The sequence below is a fragment of the Aphis gossypii genome, chromosome X (assembly GCF_020184175.1).
Source record: "Aphis gossypii isolate Hap1 chromosome X, ASM2018417v2, whole genome shotgun sequence".
Classification (NCBI taxonomy): Eukaryota; Metazoa; Arthropoda; class Insecta; order Hemiptera; family Aphididae; genus Aphis; species Aphis gossypii.
In genome coordinates, this window is record NC_065533.1 from 45,602,411 (window position 1) to 45,619,602 (window position 17,192).

A 17,192-nucleotide genomic window follows, 5' to 3' on the forward strand; every position below is an offset into this window, starting at 1 on the left:
AGCATTTAATAGTATTATACTTAAAATAAAAACACAATTTATTTAGCTATGATAGAACTAGTCTTGTGATCAGCTTAAAATGAAAGAAATAGAAAAATGGTGATCGAATATTAATAATTACTCTATACCATCAACCAATACTAAAACTGGCGAAGTATATAAAAAAGAATGAAAACATCAGATACTGTTAAAAAAATGTTTTACGACACTATGGGCCTAAAGAACCAAAAGAAAACCCAAATCAGTTATTGGTGAAGTCACTTTATATTTCACTGTTGACATGAAAAATACTAGACGTTAAATTAATTTAGGAGTTTGTGGTTTTGATATACTTGAATTCAAAAAGAAAAGTTATAATTTGATAATATCTTTTTTGTGCTATCTTCATTGATTTAATAAAAATAATAAATAAAATCCATTTTAAATCATTTATGAAATACTTTCTATACGATTAAAACACTTATACAACACCAACTATTATTCAAAAAATTTCTCATGTAAGATGGACAAAATCATAAACCATAATAAGATCTCAAATTTAGAAAAATATTAACAATTTATATAATAATTTTATATGGATTGAATTTTGACACCAATGATTTTTAAGTGAATAGATCATTGAGGATTTCTATTTCTATAATGTTTTCTGAATAATTGGGTTTTAGTACATGATAGTTTTATGTGTCATAAACATTTAATTTATTTGACTATTTCCTCTAAGTTTCAATACCAAAATTGTGTAGTTAATTTTACACTATTTAAAGCTATTAAGAAATACTACGAATCAAGGTAAAATTAAATTATTGCTTTTAAATAACAGAACTACAGTTAAGAGGATTTAAAATGTTAGAATATAATGCAGCACTTCAATTTTACAATTAATATAAATCAAAAATATTTTCTGTATTTTAAACCGATGAAATTGTAAATGTTTATTAACATAAATATTTATTTTTAATACAATTGGTTTATTGAATTTCATAAATAAAAACAACTCAATTTTCATATTTTGTTAATGTCTTTATTTTCAACAAATTAATTCTTAAAGGTATTATTTAAAAACTTCATTCAATTGCCAATTGGTATACAATAAATATGTTATTTAAGATTCTAATATCTTAAAAAAATAATTAAAATTTTTAACAAATATAATTACAGTAAATTTTAATTGAATTATTATAAAAAAATGTTCCATAAATTATTTTTATAATCTGATTATTGGTCATTAATATTTTGTGTTGGGGTCTTATAATAATTCAACATTTTATAATTATTTAGCTAGTTCATGACTTTATAATAATATATGTATACATATTATTATTGATTTGAAAATGAAACAATATTTTGAAATCAATGAGTACATGAATAAAATAGGTACAATATAATTTTTGGTAACAACAAAATAAATTTTACTCTGTTTCTAATTAATATAACATACATTTTAAAAAGTAAAAAAAGCTGAGGTTTAGTATAATATCTAAACAAATAATTTATATTTGCTATCTAAATTTGCACTGTTTCAGATAATGAAATTTGTGATGTGCACAAAAATAGTCTTAGGCAAGTGCAAATTTGTGGGATCATAAATTGATTTTAGATTAATACAATAAAGAAGAAAATGTTTGTCAATTAGAATTTATTATTTATTATTTAGTCCAACCACGCCACATAGAGGCTAAACTGGCTGCTGTACTAGCTACAAGTCCTGCTCTAACAACACTACTAGTAGACTGTGAAGAGAATTGAGTATGATCTGCAGGGTATTCCACATTAGGTACCTTGAAAAACAAAATTTTATTATTAATTTAACAAATTAAAAATTGAATTTGTCAATCATTTTAGACTCACAGCTTCCCATTCATAATAATTATCTTCTTCAGAATCCGAGTCCCCAGTAAATGAAAATAATTGAAAAGTTATCTTTTCTTCGAATGCATTGCATAGTTTACTATCAATGTCTGGTGGCTCCACTCTAAAACAAAAATGTATTATAAAAATTAAGATATTAATTCACAGTTGTACTTGAGTAAATATACATAAATAAGTAGATTATGTATCATAATACATTTAAAGTATGAATCATTTTTTTAAAATGTTATTTGATAACTTAAAATTAACACGTTGACTCCATACTGGCACAAGACTGACATCACAAGGATTATTAAAAAAAAAAAAGAAAAACGCGGTTGACACCATTCCCTACTGAATTTTTTTTGAATGTTATTTTATTATCATTTAGTGACTAAACGTGTTAAAATATGTATTTATACACTTTGAACACAAAGCTATATAGGAGTAATTTTTATGTTATTTAAAAAAAAAAAGATACACATTGGATGAAAGCTGCAAAGACATACGTAGTCAACGTGTTAAATTTTGATGGTTCATAAAAAATGTTGATTTTACCTTCCCAAATCACTAACAGATGTATCCAATAGTAGCAGCAAATTTTTTAATGTATGGTCAGGATGTAGTAATTTAGGATCAACATTTTGTGAAAAGCACAAGTAGAGAATGTTAGCATTCAAGTGGGTAACATATTTTGCAAATTTTGTTTCATTCAGCTCATTGCCACAAAATTCACTACAAATATAAAAATATTAAGTAATATACTTCAATTCTAAGGTATTTAGTGTATGTTTACCGATTACAGTACCTAAAATTTGGACGTCTAGGTAAAAAAACGTCTATAAAAAAGGAAATTTGCTTTACTAACTGCGAGGTATATGTAAGAGCAGCACTTATTGTACACGCAGGATTAGGTTCAACAAAAGTTTGATGAAATGCATAATCCCTATTCTTATCTGAAACTGGAAAATAAATAAAAATGAAAAAAGCGTTATTAAACTGTACTATTGCTTAAATATATTAGATACATTTATTTTAAATATAAACCCCATTCATTATATGCAGAGTAGTCTCCATTTGCTGGAAGAGTGGGTGCTACGATGCGGTATCCGAGTTCTGTTTGTCTTGACCATTCTTCACAAGTATCAACCCATTGGCCACATACATACGTCAGTTTTGAAGCTTCTGCTAATGCATGACTTAGACTATTATTACTATTATTGACATCCAATTCTTCATTCCTATCACAAAATAAAAAGTATAATTTTATTAAATTTCAAACAAAGTATTGTAAAAAAATTATTAACATTTTTAAAATAAAATGTATTCTAATATATTCTAAATAAAATTTCAATTATGATATAATTAGCTAATAATAATATAACAACTGGAGCTATATTCAGTTAAAAAATAATTTTAATATTGTTTTTTACGATCTTATATATTATAATAAAAATAGTCAAAAAGGACAGGTATTGTAGGTAATACAATGTTTGTTACTGAGAATTTAACTCGTATAATAGAATTATAAAAAATTGTAATTTTAAGATGTTTTATATGTTTATAAATGATTCAATAGATATAAGATGTAAGTTTGGTTATCACTAATCATATTTAATACATTTGTTGTTTTAAGATTTAAAGAAAACATCTAATTTTTAAGTGTTATACCATTTTACTAATACATAACATACTAAAATAAATATTCAGCATTACTAATTTTGTGTGGTTAGCTTTAATATTAGAATAAATTTACCTATTAACGAACCTTAAAGACATCTGTGTTCTTTGAATGGTTTCTGAAGATATTTAAATTGTTTATTGTATTATGAACATTTTTAATATATAAATTCATAGTTTGCTTAGTTGTTTACAAATTATAGTAAAAATCTAACAAGAGAATACAGATAATTTTTTTACCTAAAGTTTCATAAGAGAACAATTCACTTTAATACATAAGCTTTAACAGCATACAAATGGAATTGCTGATATCTTCAGCATAAGTAAGACTCAGATAATATATGTGAGTATGACTGTAATATGAAAAGTGTAGGCAATTTTTTTAGACAAGTGTTTATGTATAGGAATTATATATATATATTGTACGGGGTCAAATATTTATTTTTAAATCATAAAATTATCTGTAATGTATGTAATAAATAATAATCATACATTTATATAATTTTAAAATAATTAACTTGACATATTAATTTTATAAAAATGAAGCTATTGAATTTTATGAATTTGACATAATAATTTAATATAATGGTATAATCATATCATCAATCAATATAAAATAATAACTTATTATTCACTAAGAGCTAATACAAAATAAGTATAGTATACATAATACTAGATAAATTATTTTTTAACAATCTAACCATCTACATTTTACGTGGTTCAAAATATCAATTTAAATGCATACTTAATGTCACTGGTATTAATAGTAACATAATGGAAAATAACCAATAATATTTATAATATTAATTTTGCATTACCAACATTAATGTTAAAAATTATAATTCATAGCTTGTAATCAAATATATTATAAGTACAATTTAAAGCATAATGAAATATTATACTCACTGTAAAATAGTTGGATGCACTTCATTCAACGAAAATATATGAGTTACAAGTTGATTAATACGTGTTCGAATTACATTTTTTAAATTGGGTCTAATAGCAAATAGTTCATTATTTTTATCATTTAAAACAGATAATTGACCTTTGGTAAAATCTTCTAATCGCACCACACGACTTCCATATCGATCGACTCTTGATTTTTGATTATCTATTTCTAATTTTATTTTTTTTAGTTGATTTTTTTCTAGAAACAGAAAAGTTAAGATAAATTCATTTAATTAATAGAACAAATTATGTGTAAAATGTTATATAAAGTTAGTAGGTATTTCATCAGTAATTTGATATTATGCAAACTTTAATTTTTAGAAGTAAATAAACCTAGATTTAAAATTAAATTTGTTAAATTATATAAACTAAAATAGTACAAAATTAATTTATTAGCATAGAACTATTACCATAGAGTATATATATAAGTCTGTATTAATGTAATTATTTTTATAATTTAATTAAAATTAAATAGAATGGGTTTTAGATAAACATGAATTACAGTATTACATACAGAAATTAATTTATAATAAGGATCATTAAGAAGCTTTTAAACTAAATTTAAAAACATTGTGTTACCTTAAATGAAGAAAGTGAATATTTATGTTATATAGGAATTTGAAATAATATATAAATATTAAATAATATTAGTAATTTAAAAACAAATTCCAGATATTAAAAGAATAGTGACTTCATTATTATATTTATGTTAGCCATATTTCTTACTATCTGTAAGGATTTTGTTTTTGTCCGATATAGCAAGTTTTAATAATTTAATTTTTTCTTGTAATATTGAAGTTTCCGTTTTCTGAAACATTACAATAAACATTAATTGAACTATTTCATTTTTGAAACATTTTTTTGACCATTATAACAGTAAATAAATATTTATACCTTCAAAGTAGTACACTGTCTTTTTGAAAAAATTTTAGCACAATCATTCTTGAACAAATTAGAACTATAGACAATACTTTGAAATTTCATTTGTTTTTTGAAAAACCTAAAAAAAAATCAAAAGTAAGTTTAATAAATTATACTTTACCATTTTCAATATTTAAACATACTCATTACTCATACAATTATTATAGATATTAATAACAATTTTAAATATTTAAAAAATAATATGTTTAGTTCGAGGCTTGAACTTGAAAAAAAAAATTGTTATATTGAATAAAAACATAATACAAATTTTTTAGTTTATTGTTAGGTATTCAACTTTTGTGTTTATTGTTATTCAGAATTTATATTTTAAATACATTTATGTATCTGTTTCAAAGTAACAGGGCATTACTATTAGCTATTGACAATAAAATTATTTTATTAATACTTACTGATTAAATTTTAAAATAATATCTAATGTGGGAATTGTCCAGATAGGCCAGATACGGAATAAAATTAATTCTTGAATTTAATAAAAATAGATGCTCATGCCCTAGACTAAATATTTCTTTGAAACCAGTATCATAATATTTATAACTATCAAGTAGGTAGTTAGAAATTAATTTTTTTTTAATGGTATACTATGTATAAATAACGTTTTGCATTATGTTTTGTTTTGTGTTATTTAATATTTATGTTTATTGTTTTCCATTATAATTACATTTACAAATTTCATTCGTTTTTTGTCAAATATAATGTTTTCAAGCCCTGAGTCAGTCATTTAATTACAATTTTATCTCGTATTTAATAGAATTTAAAAATTATAGAAATACTTATTAAGTAGGTAGGTACTGAATACTGATACATGTAAATTTTCATTAGTATAGCAAAAAGTTGCAGGATTTATTTATAAAAAGTTTAGTACCTAGAGAATTTATAACATTAATTTGAACATAATGAATTGACGAAACATCAAATAGTAATGTAAGTAATGGTTGAGGCATTGCGTTTTTAGAATTGTGATGTACCATAATAAATAACAATAATAATATATATTACTATTGATAAGATGATGGTGGTGGTTAGTAAGCTAAATTGCAAAAATCTAGTGTGAAGTCAAAATAAACCCCATTCTAATTAGTTACAGAGAACTTTTAATAAAATCATAGATTTGATATGAACACATCATATATTTTTAAGATATGGTTTGGTGGCACGATTGGCCAAATACATTTTTTATTAAATTGATCATATTTTTATAAATATCTAGTTTTAACTTTTAACATTTTAAATATTTTTATAGCTGATAAAATTTATAAACTAAATTACTTATACATTTTTTAAATAAAAAATTTACCAAAATGTATTTTATAAAACAATTATTATATAATAATATGTGAAAATATTTAAAATCAATATATTTTATTGAGTTTATTTATCTATTTCCAGAGTAGTAGAGGAAAGTGAGTAACATGAATATAGAAAGTTTTTTGGTTAAAATATCATAAAAAAAATGTGTAATAATCAAATACATAATATTGTACATTAGCTATAGTGGTGTTGGTGAAGGTAAATTGAAGTAGTCTGAAATATCTGTTTAGCCAGTGAGAATTTTGGCTACTCAGTTTCTAATCGCAACATAATTGAATAGATAAATTTCTATACGCTTAGGTATACATAAATAATATATCAGCTAGCGGAATCGCGTTGCTAAGGTGGACTTGAAACCACGCACAATACTGAACTGACCTGCCCTTGTCGAAGGCCGTCGAGTGTCCAAAGTCGCCATTCCCCACACAGGTCTTGCAGTGGAACAACTTGCGGAATCTATGGCACATCGGACACTGTTCGGTGCCACAACACCACTTTTGGCTGCTCTTTCGGCATCCCGGGACGCCGCATCCCTTGTTCGACCCTGTCGGGGTCGGGGCTGCAGACGAAGCCGCGGCCGGTCCCGCCGGCACAATCGTGGATGGTCTATCCATCGGCGGTGGCGGCGACGGCGACAACGCAATAGAACAACGTCAACAGTAGTTGTTGTCGACATTGGACGGTATAAGTGGGGCGGCCATACGCGAGATCAGATACCTACCGACGTCGTCCGCGAAACCACTGAAACGACAAACGACTACGACGACGAACGTCTACAAACGAGTCGCGAGACTATGATAATTTTATTATAAATCGCGGAGACCAAGACGACATCGACAACAACAACAACAGCGCGTACTGACGTACCTTTGACTTTTCTAGTGTTATACTGTTATTGTACGCACGCACGCACACCTGCACACACACGATTGCGTAGTTTTATGATAGCGATCAGCTGACCGTTTCGGTCGTCGTGCGTCGTCAAACGAACGAGGCCGTCGACTCGGATCGGATCGGCCGCCGCCGTCGTCGCTCTTGTGCAAAAAAAAAAAATAAAAAATATAACCATGTCGATAATTCGTACAAAATACGAGCGTTTCCGCTCAAACGAACGAATGGCCGATAGCCAACGATATTTTAACAATGTCAATGGAATATTATAAGAGCTAACTACTTGTAAAAAAAATCAAACCTTTTCGTATGTGGGAACTGTGTTAGATTTTAATTTTGTACACTATGATTTGTAATCCTCAGCAATACTGAGCAATAGCCAACAGTTATTAATTTTTATAGATCATTATATAATATTATTATGTTACTGCCATAGAAACCGCCTCGATTTGTTCTTCGAGTTAGAAGCCTAGTTAGGTTTCACATTTTAATACATTTTAAGTTATACCATATACACGTTTATTTCTAAAAAGGTAAGTAATAAGGTTTAAGTACCTATAGTCATAATTATAATATTATCTAAGATGTATCAAAACAAATAAAACATTTAATTTGAGCAATTGTTATAAATCCATTAAGATTTAATAACTGTTTCAATTTTTACAATTTTAATTGATTTTTAATTTTTTTTTTTACCTTTAAATAATAAACAGCTAGATTAATAGAACATGCGCATTAAACAGTTAACGAACTGATATATCTATGTGGAAGTTGATAGTTAACAGGACGAACTAAGATTAAATGTTTATTATAGTTATTTATAGGTATACCATTTATATTTTCCTCTGATCGCCACCTTGGACATCGTAAAACGTAGCAGTCTATGTTAGATGTTAGGAATAAGATTATTACCTATTTAAAAACGTATATCTAAATAATACATGTACCTACCTATAGTAATTAATAATATGATGTTATGATATACCTACGTCCTACATCTTATAAAGGTTATGTCTTATGTATATAAATAAATACTACTCATTTACCTATCTATTAATCTATTGTGCACTTGTGCAGGTTTGGTTAAAACTTAAAATTGTTAAAATAATTGAATCCTATTTATCTACGATTCAGTTTTATATTTTATATTTATATAAGTTATTATTTATGAATAATATAAATTATCAAATAACAAGTTAAATTAAGTTTTGATTTTAATTTCTTAAGAATAAAAATTCAGAATTTGTGATAAAAAAGAACCACAGTCTACAGGCACTCAACTCGTATTGTTATGTAAATTAATATAGACCATGGTTAAAGTTATATTAATTTAAGTATTATACTTGTTTATAAGACCTTGGTATCATCTGTAAGCGTTAAATAATCACATATTATTTCCAAGTTAATATGATAAATATTTATATTTGATTTTACATATACATAAGTATGTTTCTATAGTAATACGTAAACTATTGTATTTTAGGTATTTAGATATCTTCTTGCGAATCTTTGGATTTGAATGTGTCACTAGTCAATAAAAATATTTCCAGTATCATGAGTCCATCTCCAAAAGTCGTCGTACAAAGTATAATAACATATTTTATGATATTCAGATATAAAATAAACTAAACACATTATCTACAAATTTATTTCGTCCACTAAAATAGCTTTTGATAATTATGCAAAAAGTCAGTTAACATTCGTGCAGAACATAGCGGAACTAGCGGCCAAGCCAGCTTATATCGAATGTTTATACGAAAGTCATGTTGTCAAGATAGTTCTCCCATTAGTGACTAACATAAATCCTACTGTGAGAATGAATGCAGTATTGTGTTTGGTAAGATTGGCTGGTCATAGCGAACCCTGCGCCAAACAAATAGTATGTTCGAAAAATCTACTAAGTCGGTTACTCGGACAGCTTGTGAAGGAAAATGTATGTTAAACTTTATGTACATATATGTAAATACGTTATAATATTACATATACCTATAAATATAATAATTATAAACAATAGTATATTATAATAATATAATAAGCGAATGTATATATTTTTTTGTATAATAATACAAAATGATATACGCGAATACGCGATTGTATTTTAAAAGAGGAAAGAAGTTCATTCGGACACTTTTTTATCTGAAAAAACGTATCTGATTGAAATTACGTTTCCTCTATAGATATTGTTTGTGAACCATGAAAACGTACACAGGGTGATCCATACGTAGACAGCTATTATTTCAAAAAACACTAACGTTTTTGAAAATACTATTTTACATAATTTTAAGTTATTTTTTATTATTTCTTATCATTTTATTAATTATTAGCTTTTACTTTTTGAATAAAATACATTTTAAACTTTGTAGAGAGGAGCCATGAATAAATTTATTAATTTTACAATTATGTGATTTTTGTATTTGTACCTATTCACGAAAAGTAACATGAAAAATGATTTAATCAGTTTTAATTATCATAAAACCTATAAAAATATTTATAATAGTGATTCAATTATCCTATATTTGTGATTCCAATAAAAAATTAATTTAACATTACTAGTATAAGATTTTTCATTAGTTTTTAATAAACGAGGTTTATCATAAGCTGTTAAAGAAATAATTTTTTTTTATAAGCAAGCATTTAAAGTTTAAATTCGCATGATTATGAAAATTTGCCAATAATTTTGTAGTTAATAATTCATATACAATTTGTAATATTAATGCTTAAGATAAGGAAATTTAATACGAGTTTTCATACTGAAATTTTATAATTATACATTTTTATAGACATTTTAACTTTAAATTTGGACAAATAAGATAATATTTAAATAAAGACTAATGATAAATTTAGTTATTTTGTTGTAATTCAAATATATTTTAGTGAGAATTTCAAATCTTTACGAATTATATTTTATATTTAATGTACACAATGACATTTTCAAAATATTTAGATTAATACTATAGGTACTATTGCCTTTAGTATTTTTATCTATAAAAATCAGATTTTGGTTAATTCGTTTATTAGTTATAATTTATAAGTATTTAAAGTTTAAATGAGTGTTGTACTGGAACAATATTTTATATGGTACCTCTATACCATCAACACACGCACTTACACAAGCGTTAAATACTTAAAACTTATAACTTATAAACTATTCAAAATGTTTATGCACCAAAATATTTTTAAATCTATACCTACTGATTTAAAATATGCAATTTAAAAAAATAATGCTGTAATGTTGTAATGGGTAGAAAGAATACTTTTAAAGACATAATAATTATACTTAATTGTGTAAAAAAAATATTTTTAAAAACAATAATAGTTTTTTTTAAATAATAAAGTGTCTTACTTAAAATATATCACTTAGTAAAATTTAATCTAATTTAACCTAACATAAACAATTAATACACATTTTGATTACTATAATACAAATGTATATTCTAACAGAAATTAATTTTACTATTAGCAGGATTCTGATAGATACACCTTGCGAAAAACTCTGTTGATTTATAGTTATAACTAGAGCTCGGATTTTTAAGCATATGCTTCTTTTTTTACATATGAGATAGAAATCTAATTTTTATACATTTATAAATTCGTTTCACGTCATTCTGGTTCCAAATAGTTATTTTAGCTGTAGAATGTTTATATGTTTATTGTGATACTATAATAATAATAATAAAAAATTGAATTAATAGGGAATGTAAAAACCCAGAATGCGGACTAAATGTTTATTTTAGATTATTAATGTTTTCGTTATAGACTTGTTTATATTAAATGTATTAAACTTATCGATTTACATATAGCCTGCAGTACCTATACGGTCAATATACCTATAACACCGATATCGATCGTTTCAAAATTTAAGATTTATTGTTGTTATTTGAAGCTTCTGTATGCACCAATCACTTTGGTGGATGTAGAGAGTTCGTTTTTTATGTACCTATAAAAATATTCTTAGAGTCAGTTTCACTACTTGCAAATCTAGGGAAATACACGGTTATGGTAAATAATTTTTTTTTAATTCAAATTGATTTTTTGAATTTTTTATTAATTTTTATGACTAGTTCATGTTAATTTTTGGTCATCCTTCTTTTTTTTGCTTTTTTAAAAAAAACCTATGTTTTTTTAGTAGCTTATTATGTTTTAAAATCCGAGGTCTAGTTATAACAAATGAATTATTTACAGATATTAAGTGTTATAACTATTAATTACAGGTAAAATGTGTAAACTTGAATATTAAAGCATAAAAATGATGTATTATTATCATATAATAAAATATAAGTATAATACACTTAATATAATATATATTATGTATTTTATAAATATTTATATATATTATAAATAATTGATAATATTTATCAATCATTATCCTGTATAGGTGTGTAATATAGTAAGCAGTAACTAATATATTAAGGAAGCGTAACTACTATACTAAAATTATTTTGTACTCCTTCAAAAAAAATCTTGCACACGATTTTGGTCGTAATTTGTAGAGCCAATAAGTACTTGTGAATACTGGTAATTCTGAAATATATTGCGAACCCTAATACTTTATAATTGTACGATTTAAATATGTATTTAAATTTAAATCCTATAAAATATAACTAACATACTAAATAAGAATTACCTATGTAAAAAATTATCAAAATGCAAATATAATTCTACACAGTATTTGTTTTATAAATAAGGTTAAGGTAGGCAAAAATGTATTCCTAACTTTCTAATTACCTATTTAAATTTTTTTCTAACAATGTTGGTATTCTTGGTATTTTTCTATTAAAGCAAATAAATTTGAATTTAGATAAGATGTAAACATTTTTGATTTTTTAAAATTTTAAATAAAATATAGGTGAGAATAATAAGTATTATTACATTATAATCTTATGTATTCGTTTTATTATAGAAATATTATAAAAAAAATTGCATGAACCTTGTTAAAAATCTTTGTAAATATTCATCGGAAAGTACTGAAATCGTAGTTAAAGAATGTGGAGGAATAGACGCTATTTTGATATGCATGAAGGACTTTGATTCATTTGTTAGAGAAGCCGCTATGCAAGCAATTACCTGCATTACTCGCCTAGACGTGAAAATATCACAACTTATAGTAAACTATGGTATTTATTAAAATATGTACTTACTAAATTATTTTCATAAATATTAATATCATTAAAGTTTATATATATTTCATAAATTTAAATTGTTTTGTGAATATAAAAATTGTACATAATTAAAATGGGTTTAATTAGAATTTCAAATATACGGTTTTAATAAAATCTATCATAACATTTATTTTAATGATAATTAAGTAAAACAATTATTTAAAATGTATTTATGTTGCACATAACGCTGTATAATACTATATTATGTTTATCTCATCATTGAGTAGATTACTGTAATGGATGTGTTAAATTTGAATTCAATGAATATGTAAATAACGATTTTTATGAATAAATTGACATAAAGTCAGCTTCTATTTCTAAGGATATTTTAATATTTATTTATATTGATACATATTTGTAATTTATTTCCTTATTAGTTAGATGGTAGTTAGAACAAATTTTTGTCAAAAACTTCCCATAATAATAATATATTTATATTTTATTAATTATTATTACATTACCTACATCATAAATCGTTGTTATTGTACATATGCCATTATTATAATTTATAGAAAAGAACTAAAATATTTGAAAATTTTAAATGTTTGTAATTATAAATTATAATATAAGTAATTGATATTCTCTAGTTTTGACGAAATTGGATGTTTAAACAAAAATAACTTTTCTGTTTATTAAAACGATCAGATAACAACATTTATAAATTAACAGTTAATCAATATAATAATATAATATATATAATGTTTGTATAATATTTTATACATGACCTGTTCATGCCGAACGCCCAGACAAAAAAAACGTATTTATAATACTGGAATAATATACGCGTTTTTTGTTTTCAGGTGTATTACCTCAAATTGTTCAATGTTTAAAAGAACAACAACAAAGCTTAAAATTATATGCTTTATCTGCATTAGATGAGATGGCCAAAAATAACGAAGATTTAGCTATAAAAATTGTGGATTTACCAACTCTACCTCATGTGATACATTTTTTAATGCCTAACTTTATTGATAAAAAAGTTCAGGTATGTTTTTCAACTTAATTACATGTATTATTATTTTATTTTCATTATAATTATTATGATATTATTATTATTATTATAACTATAATATTACTTTGACTTCTTGTTATAAAAATATGTACAAAATACATTACATTTAATTTAACCCTTAAAAATATTTAAATAAATATCGTATATTCTAAGTGATTTTTAAATCATTTTAACTGGGCCATTTTTCAAAAAATATCATGTTATTTTGAAAACTTTGAATAGCATATTTTTTATAGTAATTTTAAACCAGTATAGATTTTTAAATTTGGATTTTTTAATTCTAAAAATAAATCTATCATGTCTGAAAGTATTGATATGAATTAATCTAGTATTGTGCTTTAATAATTACAATAATTTTCAAAATAATTAGATGTTGAAAAAGATAATATTAAACAATAAATGTTTCCTCTAAGATGCACCACGAATAAGTCGTAGGTATATCATATTATGAACTATTATCATTATGATGTCTTTGAAATTAAATTAGTTTTTAAAGGTCAAATATATATGATTGTGTACGGACTACGGACTAAAGTTTAGCTTACTTCTATACCTATGTATATATTTTATATTGTTTCCTAAGTTGTTTAAAATGCTTACACAAATTGTAAATATTTACATAATATATAATATATACATAAAAAACACAACTACAAAATAATAATAAATATGTTAGATTTGATTATGTTGTTAATTTTCTTTTCAAATTGTTTAACATTATTAGAAAAGTGCATTGACATTGATTAAAAATATTGTTAAGCATTCATTGTACTTAACTGAAAATGCAATTGAGTCAAATTTATTCCCAGAAATATTATTATTGATGGCGCATCCAGACGAATCGATACGTAACAATTCGGCCAAAGTAATTCGTGAAGTAGTACAACATAGTGTTCAGGTACAGTATTACCAGTATCAATATATCATATTTTAATAAAGAAACTTCATACATAATATGTATATGTTGTACCTATCATATATTTTTTCTCCGTAAATAAATAAATAAATAAATAATTAATTATTATAACCATATAAGAAATGTATTCTATGATATATTTAAATGATTTATTTTTTAAATGCATTACCTACTTTATGTTAATGACTTTATGAGTAAAGTTTGTAATATTAATGTTGTATATCTATTTATAATAAAATGCACACAAGCTTCATTAATCACCGTTATGGTTACCACCATATTATTCTTATTTAATCATGTATAAAATCCATTAGTTATACATTTTTGTTTTTAAAGATTGCTCAAATGGTTGTCAATAGTGGTGGAATAGAGAAGTTGTTAAATGTTATTTCATGTAGTCAAGAATTGTCTCCTACCCCTGCTGTACTTGCTTTGGGATACATTGCTGCAATGTCGCCAAAACTTGCATTAGCCATAATTCAGTCTCAGGTTAAAATGCATTTTTTAATTTTTTTAATTGTACGTAATAGAAGAAATATATTAACTTAACAAATACTCTTATATATTTATACAAGGCATTGATACATTTGGCTGCTATTTTAAAAAGTAATACAGACAAGTTAACGAAAGCTGGAACTATTTGGACATTAGGCATGATAGGTCAACACAGCGCTGAACATGCGAGGCCTATTTTAAGTGAAGTATTAAAGTATATTATGAATGTAAGATAAAAACAATAATTTGTTGCAATATTGGTAAATAACATATTTTATTCTTTATTCAGGTATACATGGATTCAAGTTTGGATAGCGAGAGCCGACACAAATGTTTAATTGCTTTAGAACAGATATTGAAAAATTGTGATGATTTTAATGTTTTAGAAAAATTGTTGACACCAACCATCCCTACCGAAATAATGATGTTTATACTTGAAAAAATAAGCAAAGTATTTCTAGTTGATTTTCATATTTTGTATGTGTTAAGTGATATTACATAATATAATTCATTTAACGTTGTTACTTAATCATCACATTTAAGATTTACTCATAAAAAGCGTTAAATAAATTATTTTTTTACAGGACAGCCATACAGGTATAATGACAGTTATAAGTTATTAAGTACCTAATTCAGTGGCATATTTTCAAAATCTTTCTAAGGGAGGAGAATCCACAGTTTATACATAATTAAATAATTTTTACAAACTATAATAACATTGATAACTATAAACCTATTGCCTTTATCATACTTGAAAACCGTCATCAGAATACACAGAATATCAATTTCCATACTTACAGGAATATAAATTGGTTTTTTTCCTCTGGAAAGGTCCAGTACCCCTGACCCCCCCCCCCTGTAAATACGCCACTGACCTAATTTGAAAATGTTGGTAAAATTGTATTTGTACTATGTATATTGTATAAGTACAATTGTATAATGTAGGCACTCTTTTATGATATTAAAATATACGCGGTCTAGATCAATAAATACCTAAGTAGGTACATATACTCGTACTATTAAAATTGCCTTATTACTTTTAAGAATATAAATTGGTAGTCAAATTTAATTATTATTGTTGAATGTTTCACAGATATTACCTAAAAATGCTCAAGCTCGGCGAAGTTTTATTACTAATGGTTATTTGAAAATGATTCAAAATATTAAACCCGACATAAATTCAGAATTATTTCAAGTTATCAGGGCGGTAAATTGTTGTTTTCCAGAAGACATTATACAGTAAGATAAAAATATTCTTTTGTTCATATTGAATTGACATATTTATTAATATTATCATACTACAACTTTTATTTTATAAACTAGAATGGTAGCTGGAGACTTTCCGGAAACTGTTATGAAAACGGTGGATAAGTATGTTCCACAAAGTGATTGTATATTTTTTAATCGTCAATTAAAAAGTGATGAACAACTGCATAAATCCTATTCAACTCCAAAAACTCCTTTATCCGGCGAAGAATCAGTTTTTAAATAATTTTTCATAAACGTGATTAATTATATTTAAAACAATAAAATAACTATAACAAGAATGTCCATAGTAAAAACATTTTTACACTTTTTCAATAACAAAATAATAATATTAATATTATGGATCTTGGATAATGAAATCAATGACGAAACTTGATTCTGTACTTATAATATCTTATATTTTTTGTAAACATTTATCCAATTATTGTATGTTTGAAATAATTACACAAATAGTCTAAAACCTATGTGTTAATTTGGTTAAATTAAAAAAATAAGACTTTAAGTTAAAAGTACATAGGTACTTATATTATTATATGCATATTAGTTTTTATTATTGTTTGATAATAAATAATGATAACACTAAACACATGTACAATATTAATAAGTGTTTCTATTTTTAACGCAAAGAATGCAGACTTGTATTCCTGTTTATAATAAAAATAATATTTTATTACTTATAAACTATTAAGTCATAAATTATATTATACTATATGGTTTTATACTTGAT

At 24.6% G+C, this 17,192-nt stretch overlaps 2 protein-coding genes across 3 annotated transcripts; one reads left to right on the plus strand and one right to left on the minus strand.

Moving 5' to 3' along the window:
- Positions 1 to 1,451: 1,451 nt before the first annotated feature.
- LOC114122704 (beclin 1-associated autophagy-related key regulator) lies at positions 1,452 to 8,015 on the minus strand. 2 transcript variants are annotated; one of them, XM_027985445.2, is made up of 10 exons: positions 7,919 to 8,015; positions 7,105 to 7,760; positions 5,371 to 5,476; positions 5,203 to 5,284; positions 4,435 to 4,675; positions 2,896 to 3,089; positions 2,657 to 2,810; positions 2,407 to 2,583; positions 1,849 to 1,972; positions 1,452 to 1,778 (listed from the first exon to the last, which is right to left on the minus strand). In XM_027985445.2, the coding sequence occupies exons 2-10, from the start codon at positions 7,338 to 7,340 to the stop codon at positions 1,647 to 1,649; spliced, it is 1,446 nt and encodes a 481-aa protein (XP_027841246.1). In that variant the 5' UTR covers positions 7,341 to 7,760; positions 7,919 to 8,015; the 3' UTR covers positions 1,452 to 1,646. The 2 variants fall into 2 exon arrangements, with proteins under 2 accessions (XP_027841246.1, XP_027841245.1); XM_027985444.2 differs by having other exon boundaries at positions 2,645 to 2,810.
- Positions 8,016 to 8,018: 3 nt separating this feature from the next.
- On the plus strand, positions 8,019 to 16,746 carry LOC114122709 (sperm-associated antigen 6-like). The gene is made up of 11 exons (XM_027985451.2): positions 8,019 to 8,150; positions 9,101 to 9,202; positions 9,285 to 9,550; positions 12,518 to 12,731; positions 13,577 to 13,761; positions 14,513 to 14,686; positions 15,041 to 15,193; positions 15,280 to 15,426; positions 15,489 to 15,650; positions 16,293 to 16,438; positions 16,523 to 16,746. Exons 2-11 carry the CDS (start codon positions 9,172 to 9,174, stop codon positions 16,689 to 16,691), a joined length of 1,647 nt encoding a protein of 548 aa, XP_027841252.1. The 5' UTR covers positions 8,019 to 8,150; positions 9,101 to 9,171; the 3' UTR covers positions 16,692 to 16,746.
- The last annotated feature ends 446 nt before the right edge of the window (positions 16,747 to 17,192 follow it).

Coding starts and splice junctions, on each gene's coding strand:
- LOC114122704 (XM_027985444.2), bottom strand. CDS start 7,340: ATGGATAGACCATCCACGATTGTGCCGGCGGGACCGGCCGCGGCTTCG. Junction 4,676..5,202: donor AAACAAAATCCTTACAGATA/GTAAGAAATATG, acceptor TTCTGTTTCTAG/AAAAAAATCAACTAAAAAAA. Junction 2,584..2,644: donor AATTTTAGGTACTGTAATCG/GTAAACATACAC, acceptor TTATATTTGTAG/TGAATTTTGTGGCAATGAGC.
- LOC114122709 (XM_027985451.2), top strand. CDS start 9,172: ATGAGTCCATCTCCAAAAGTCGTCGTACAAA. Junction 13,762..14,512: donor TTATTGATAAAAAAGTTCAG/GTATGTTTTTCA, acceptor TAACATTATTAG/AAAAGTGCATTGACATTGAT. Junction 15,427..15,488: donor TATTAAAGTATATTATGAAT/GTAAGATAAAAA, acceptor TTCTTTATTCAG/GTATACATGGATTCAAGTTT.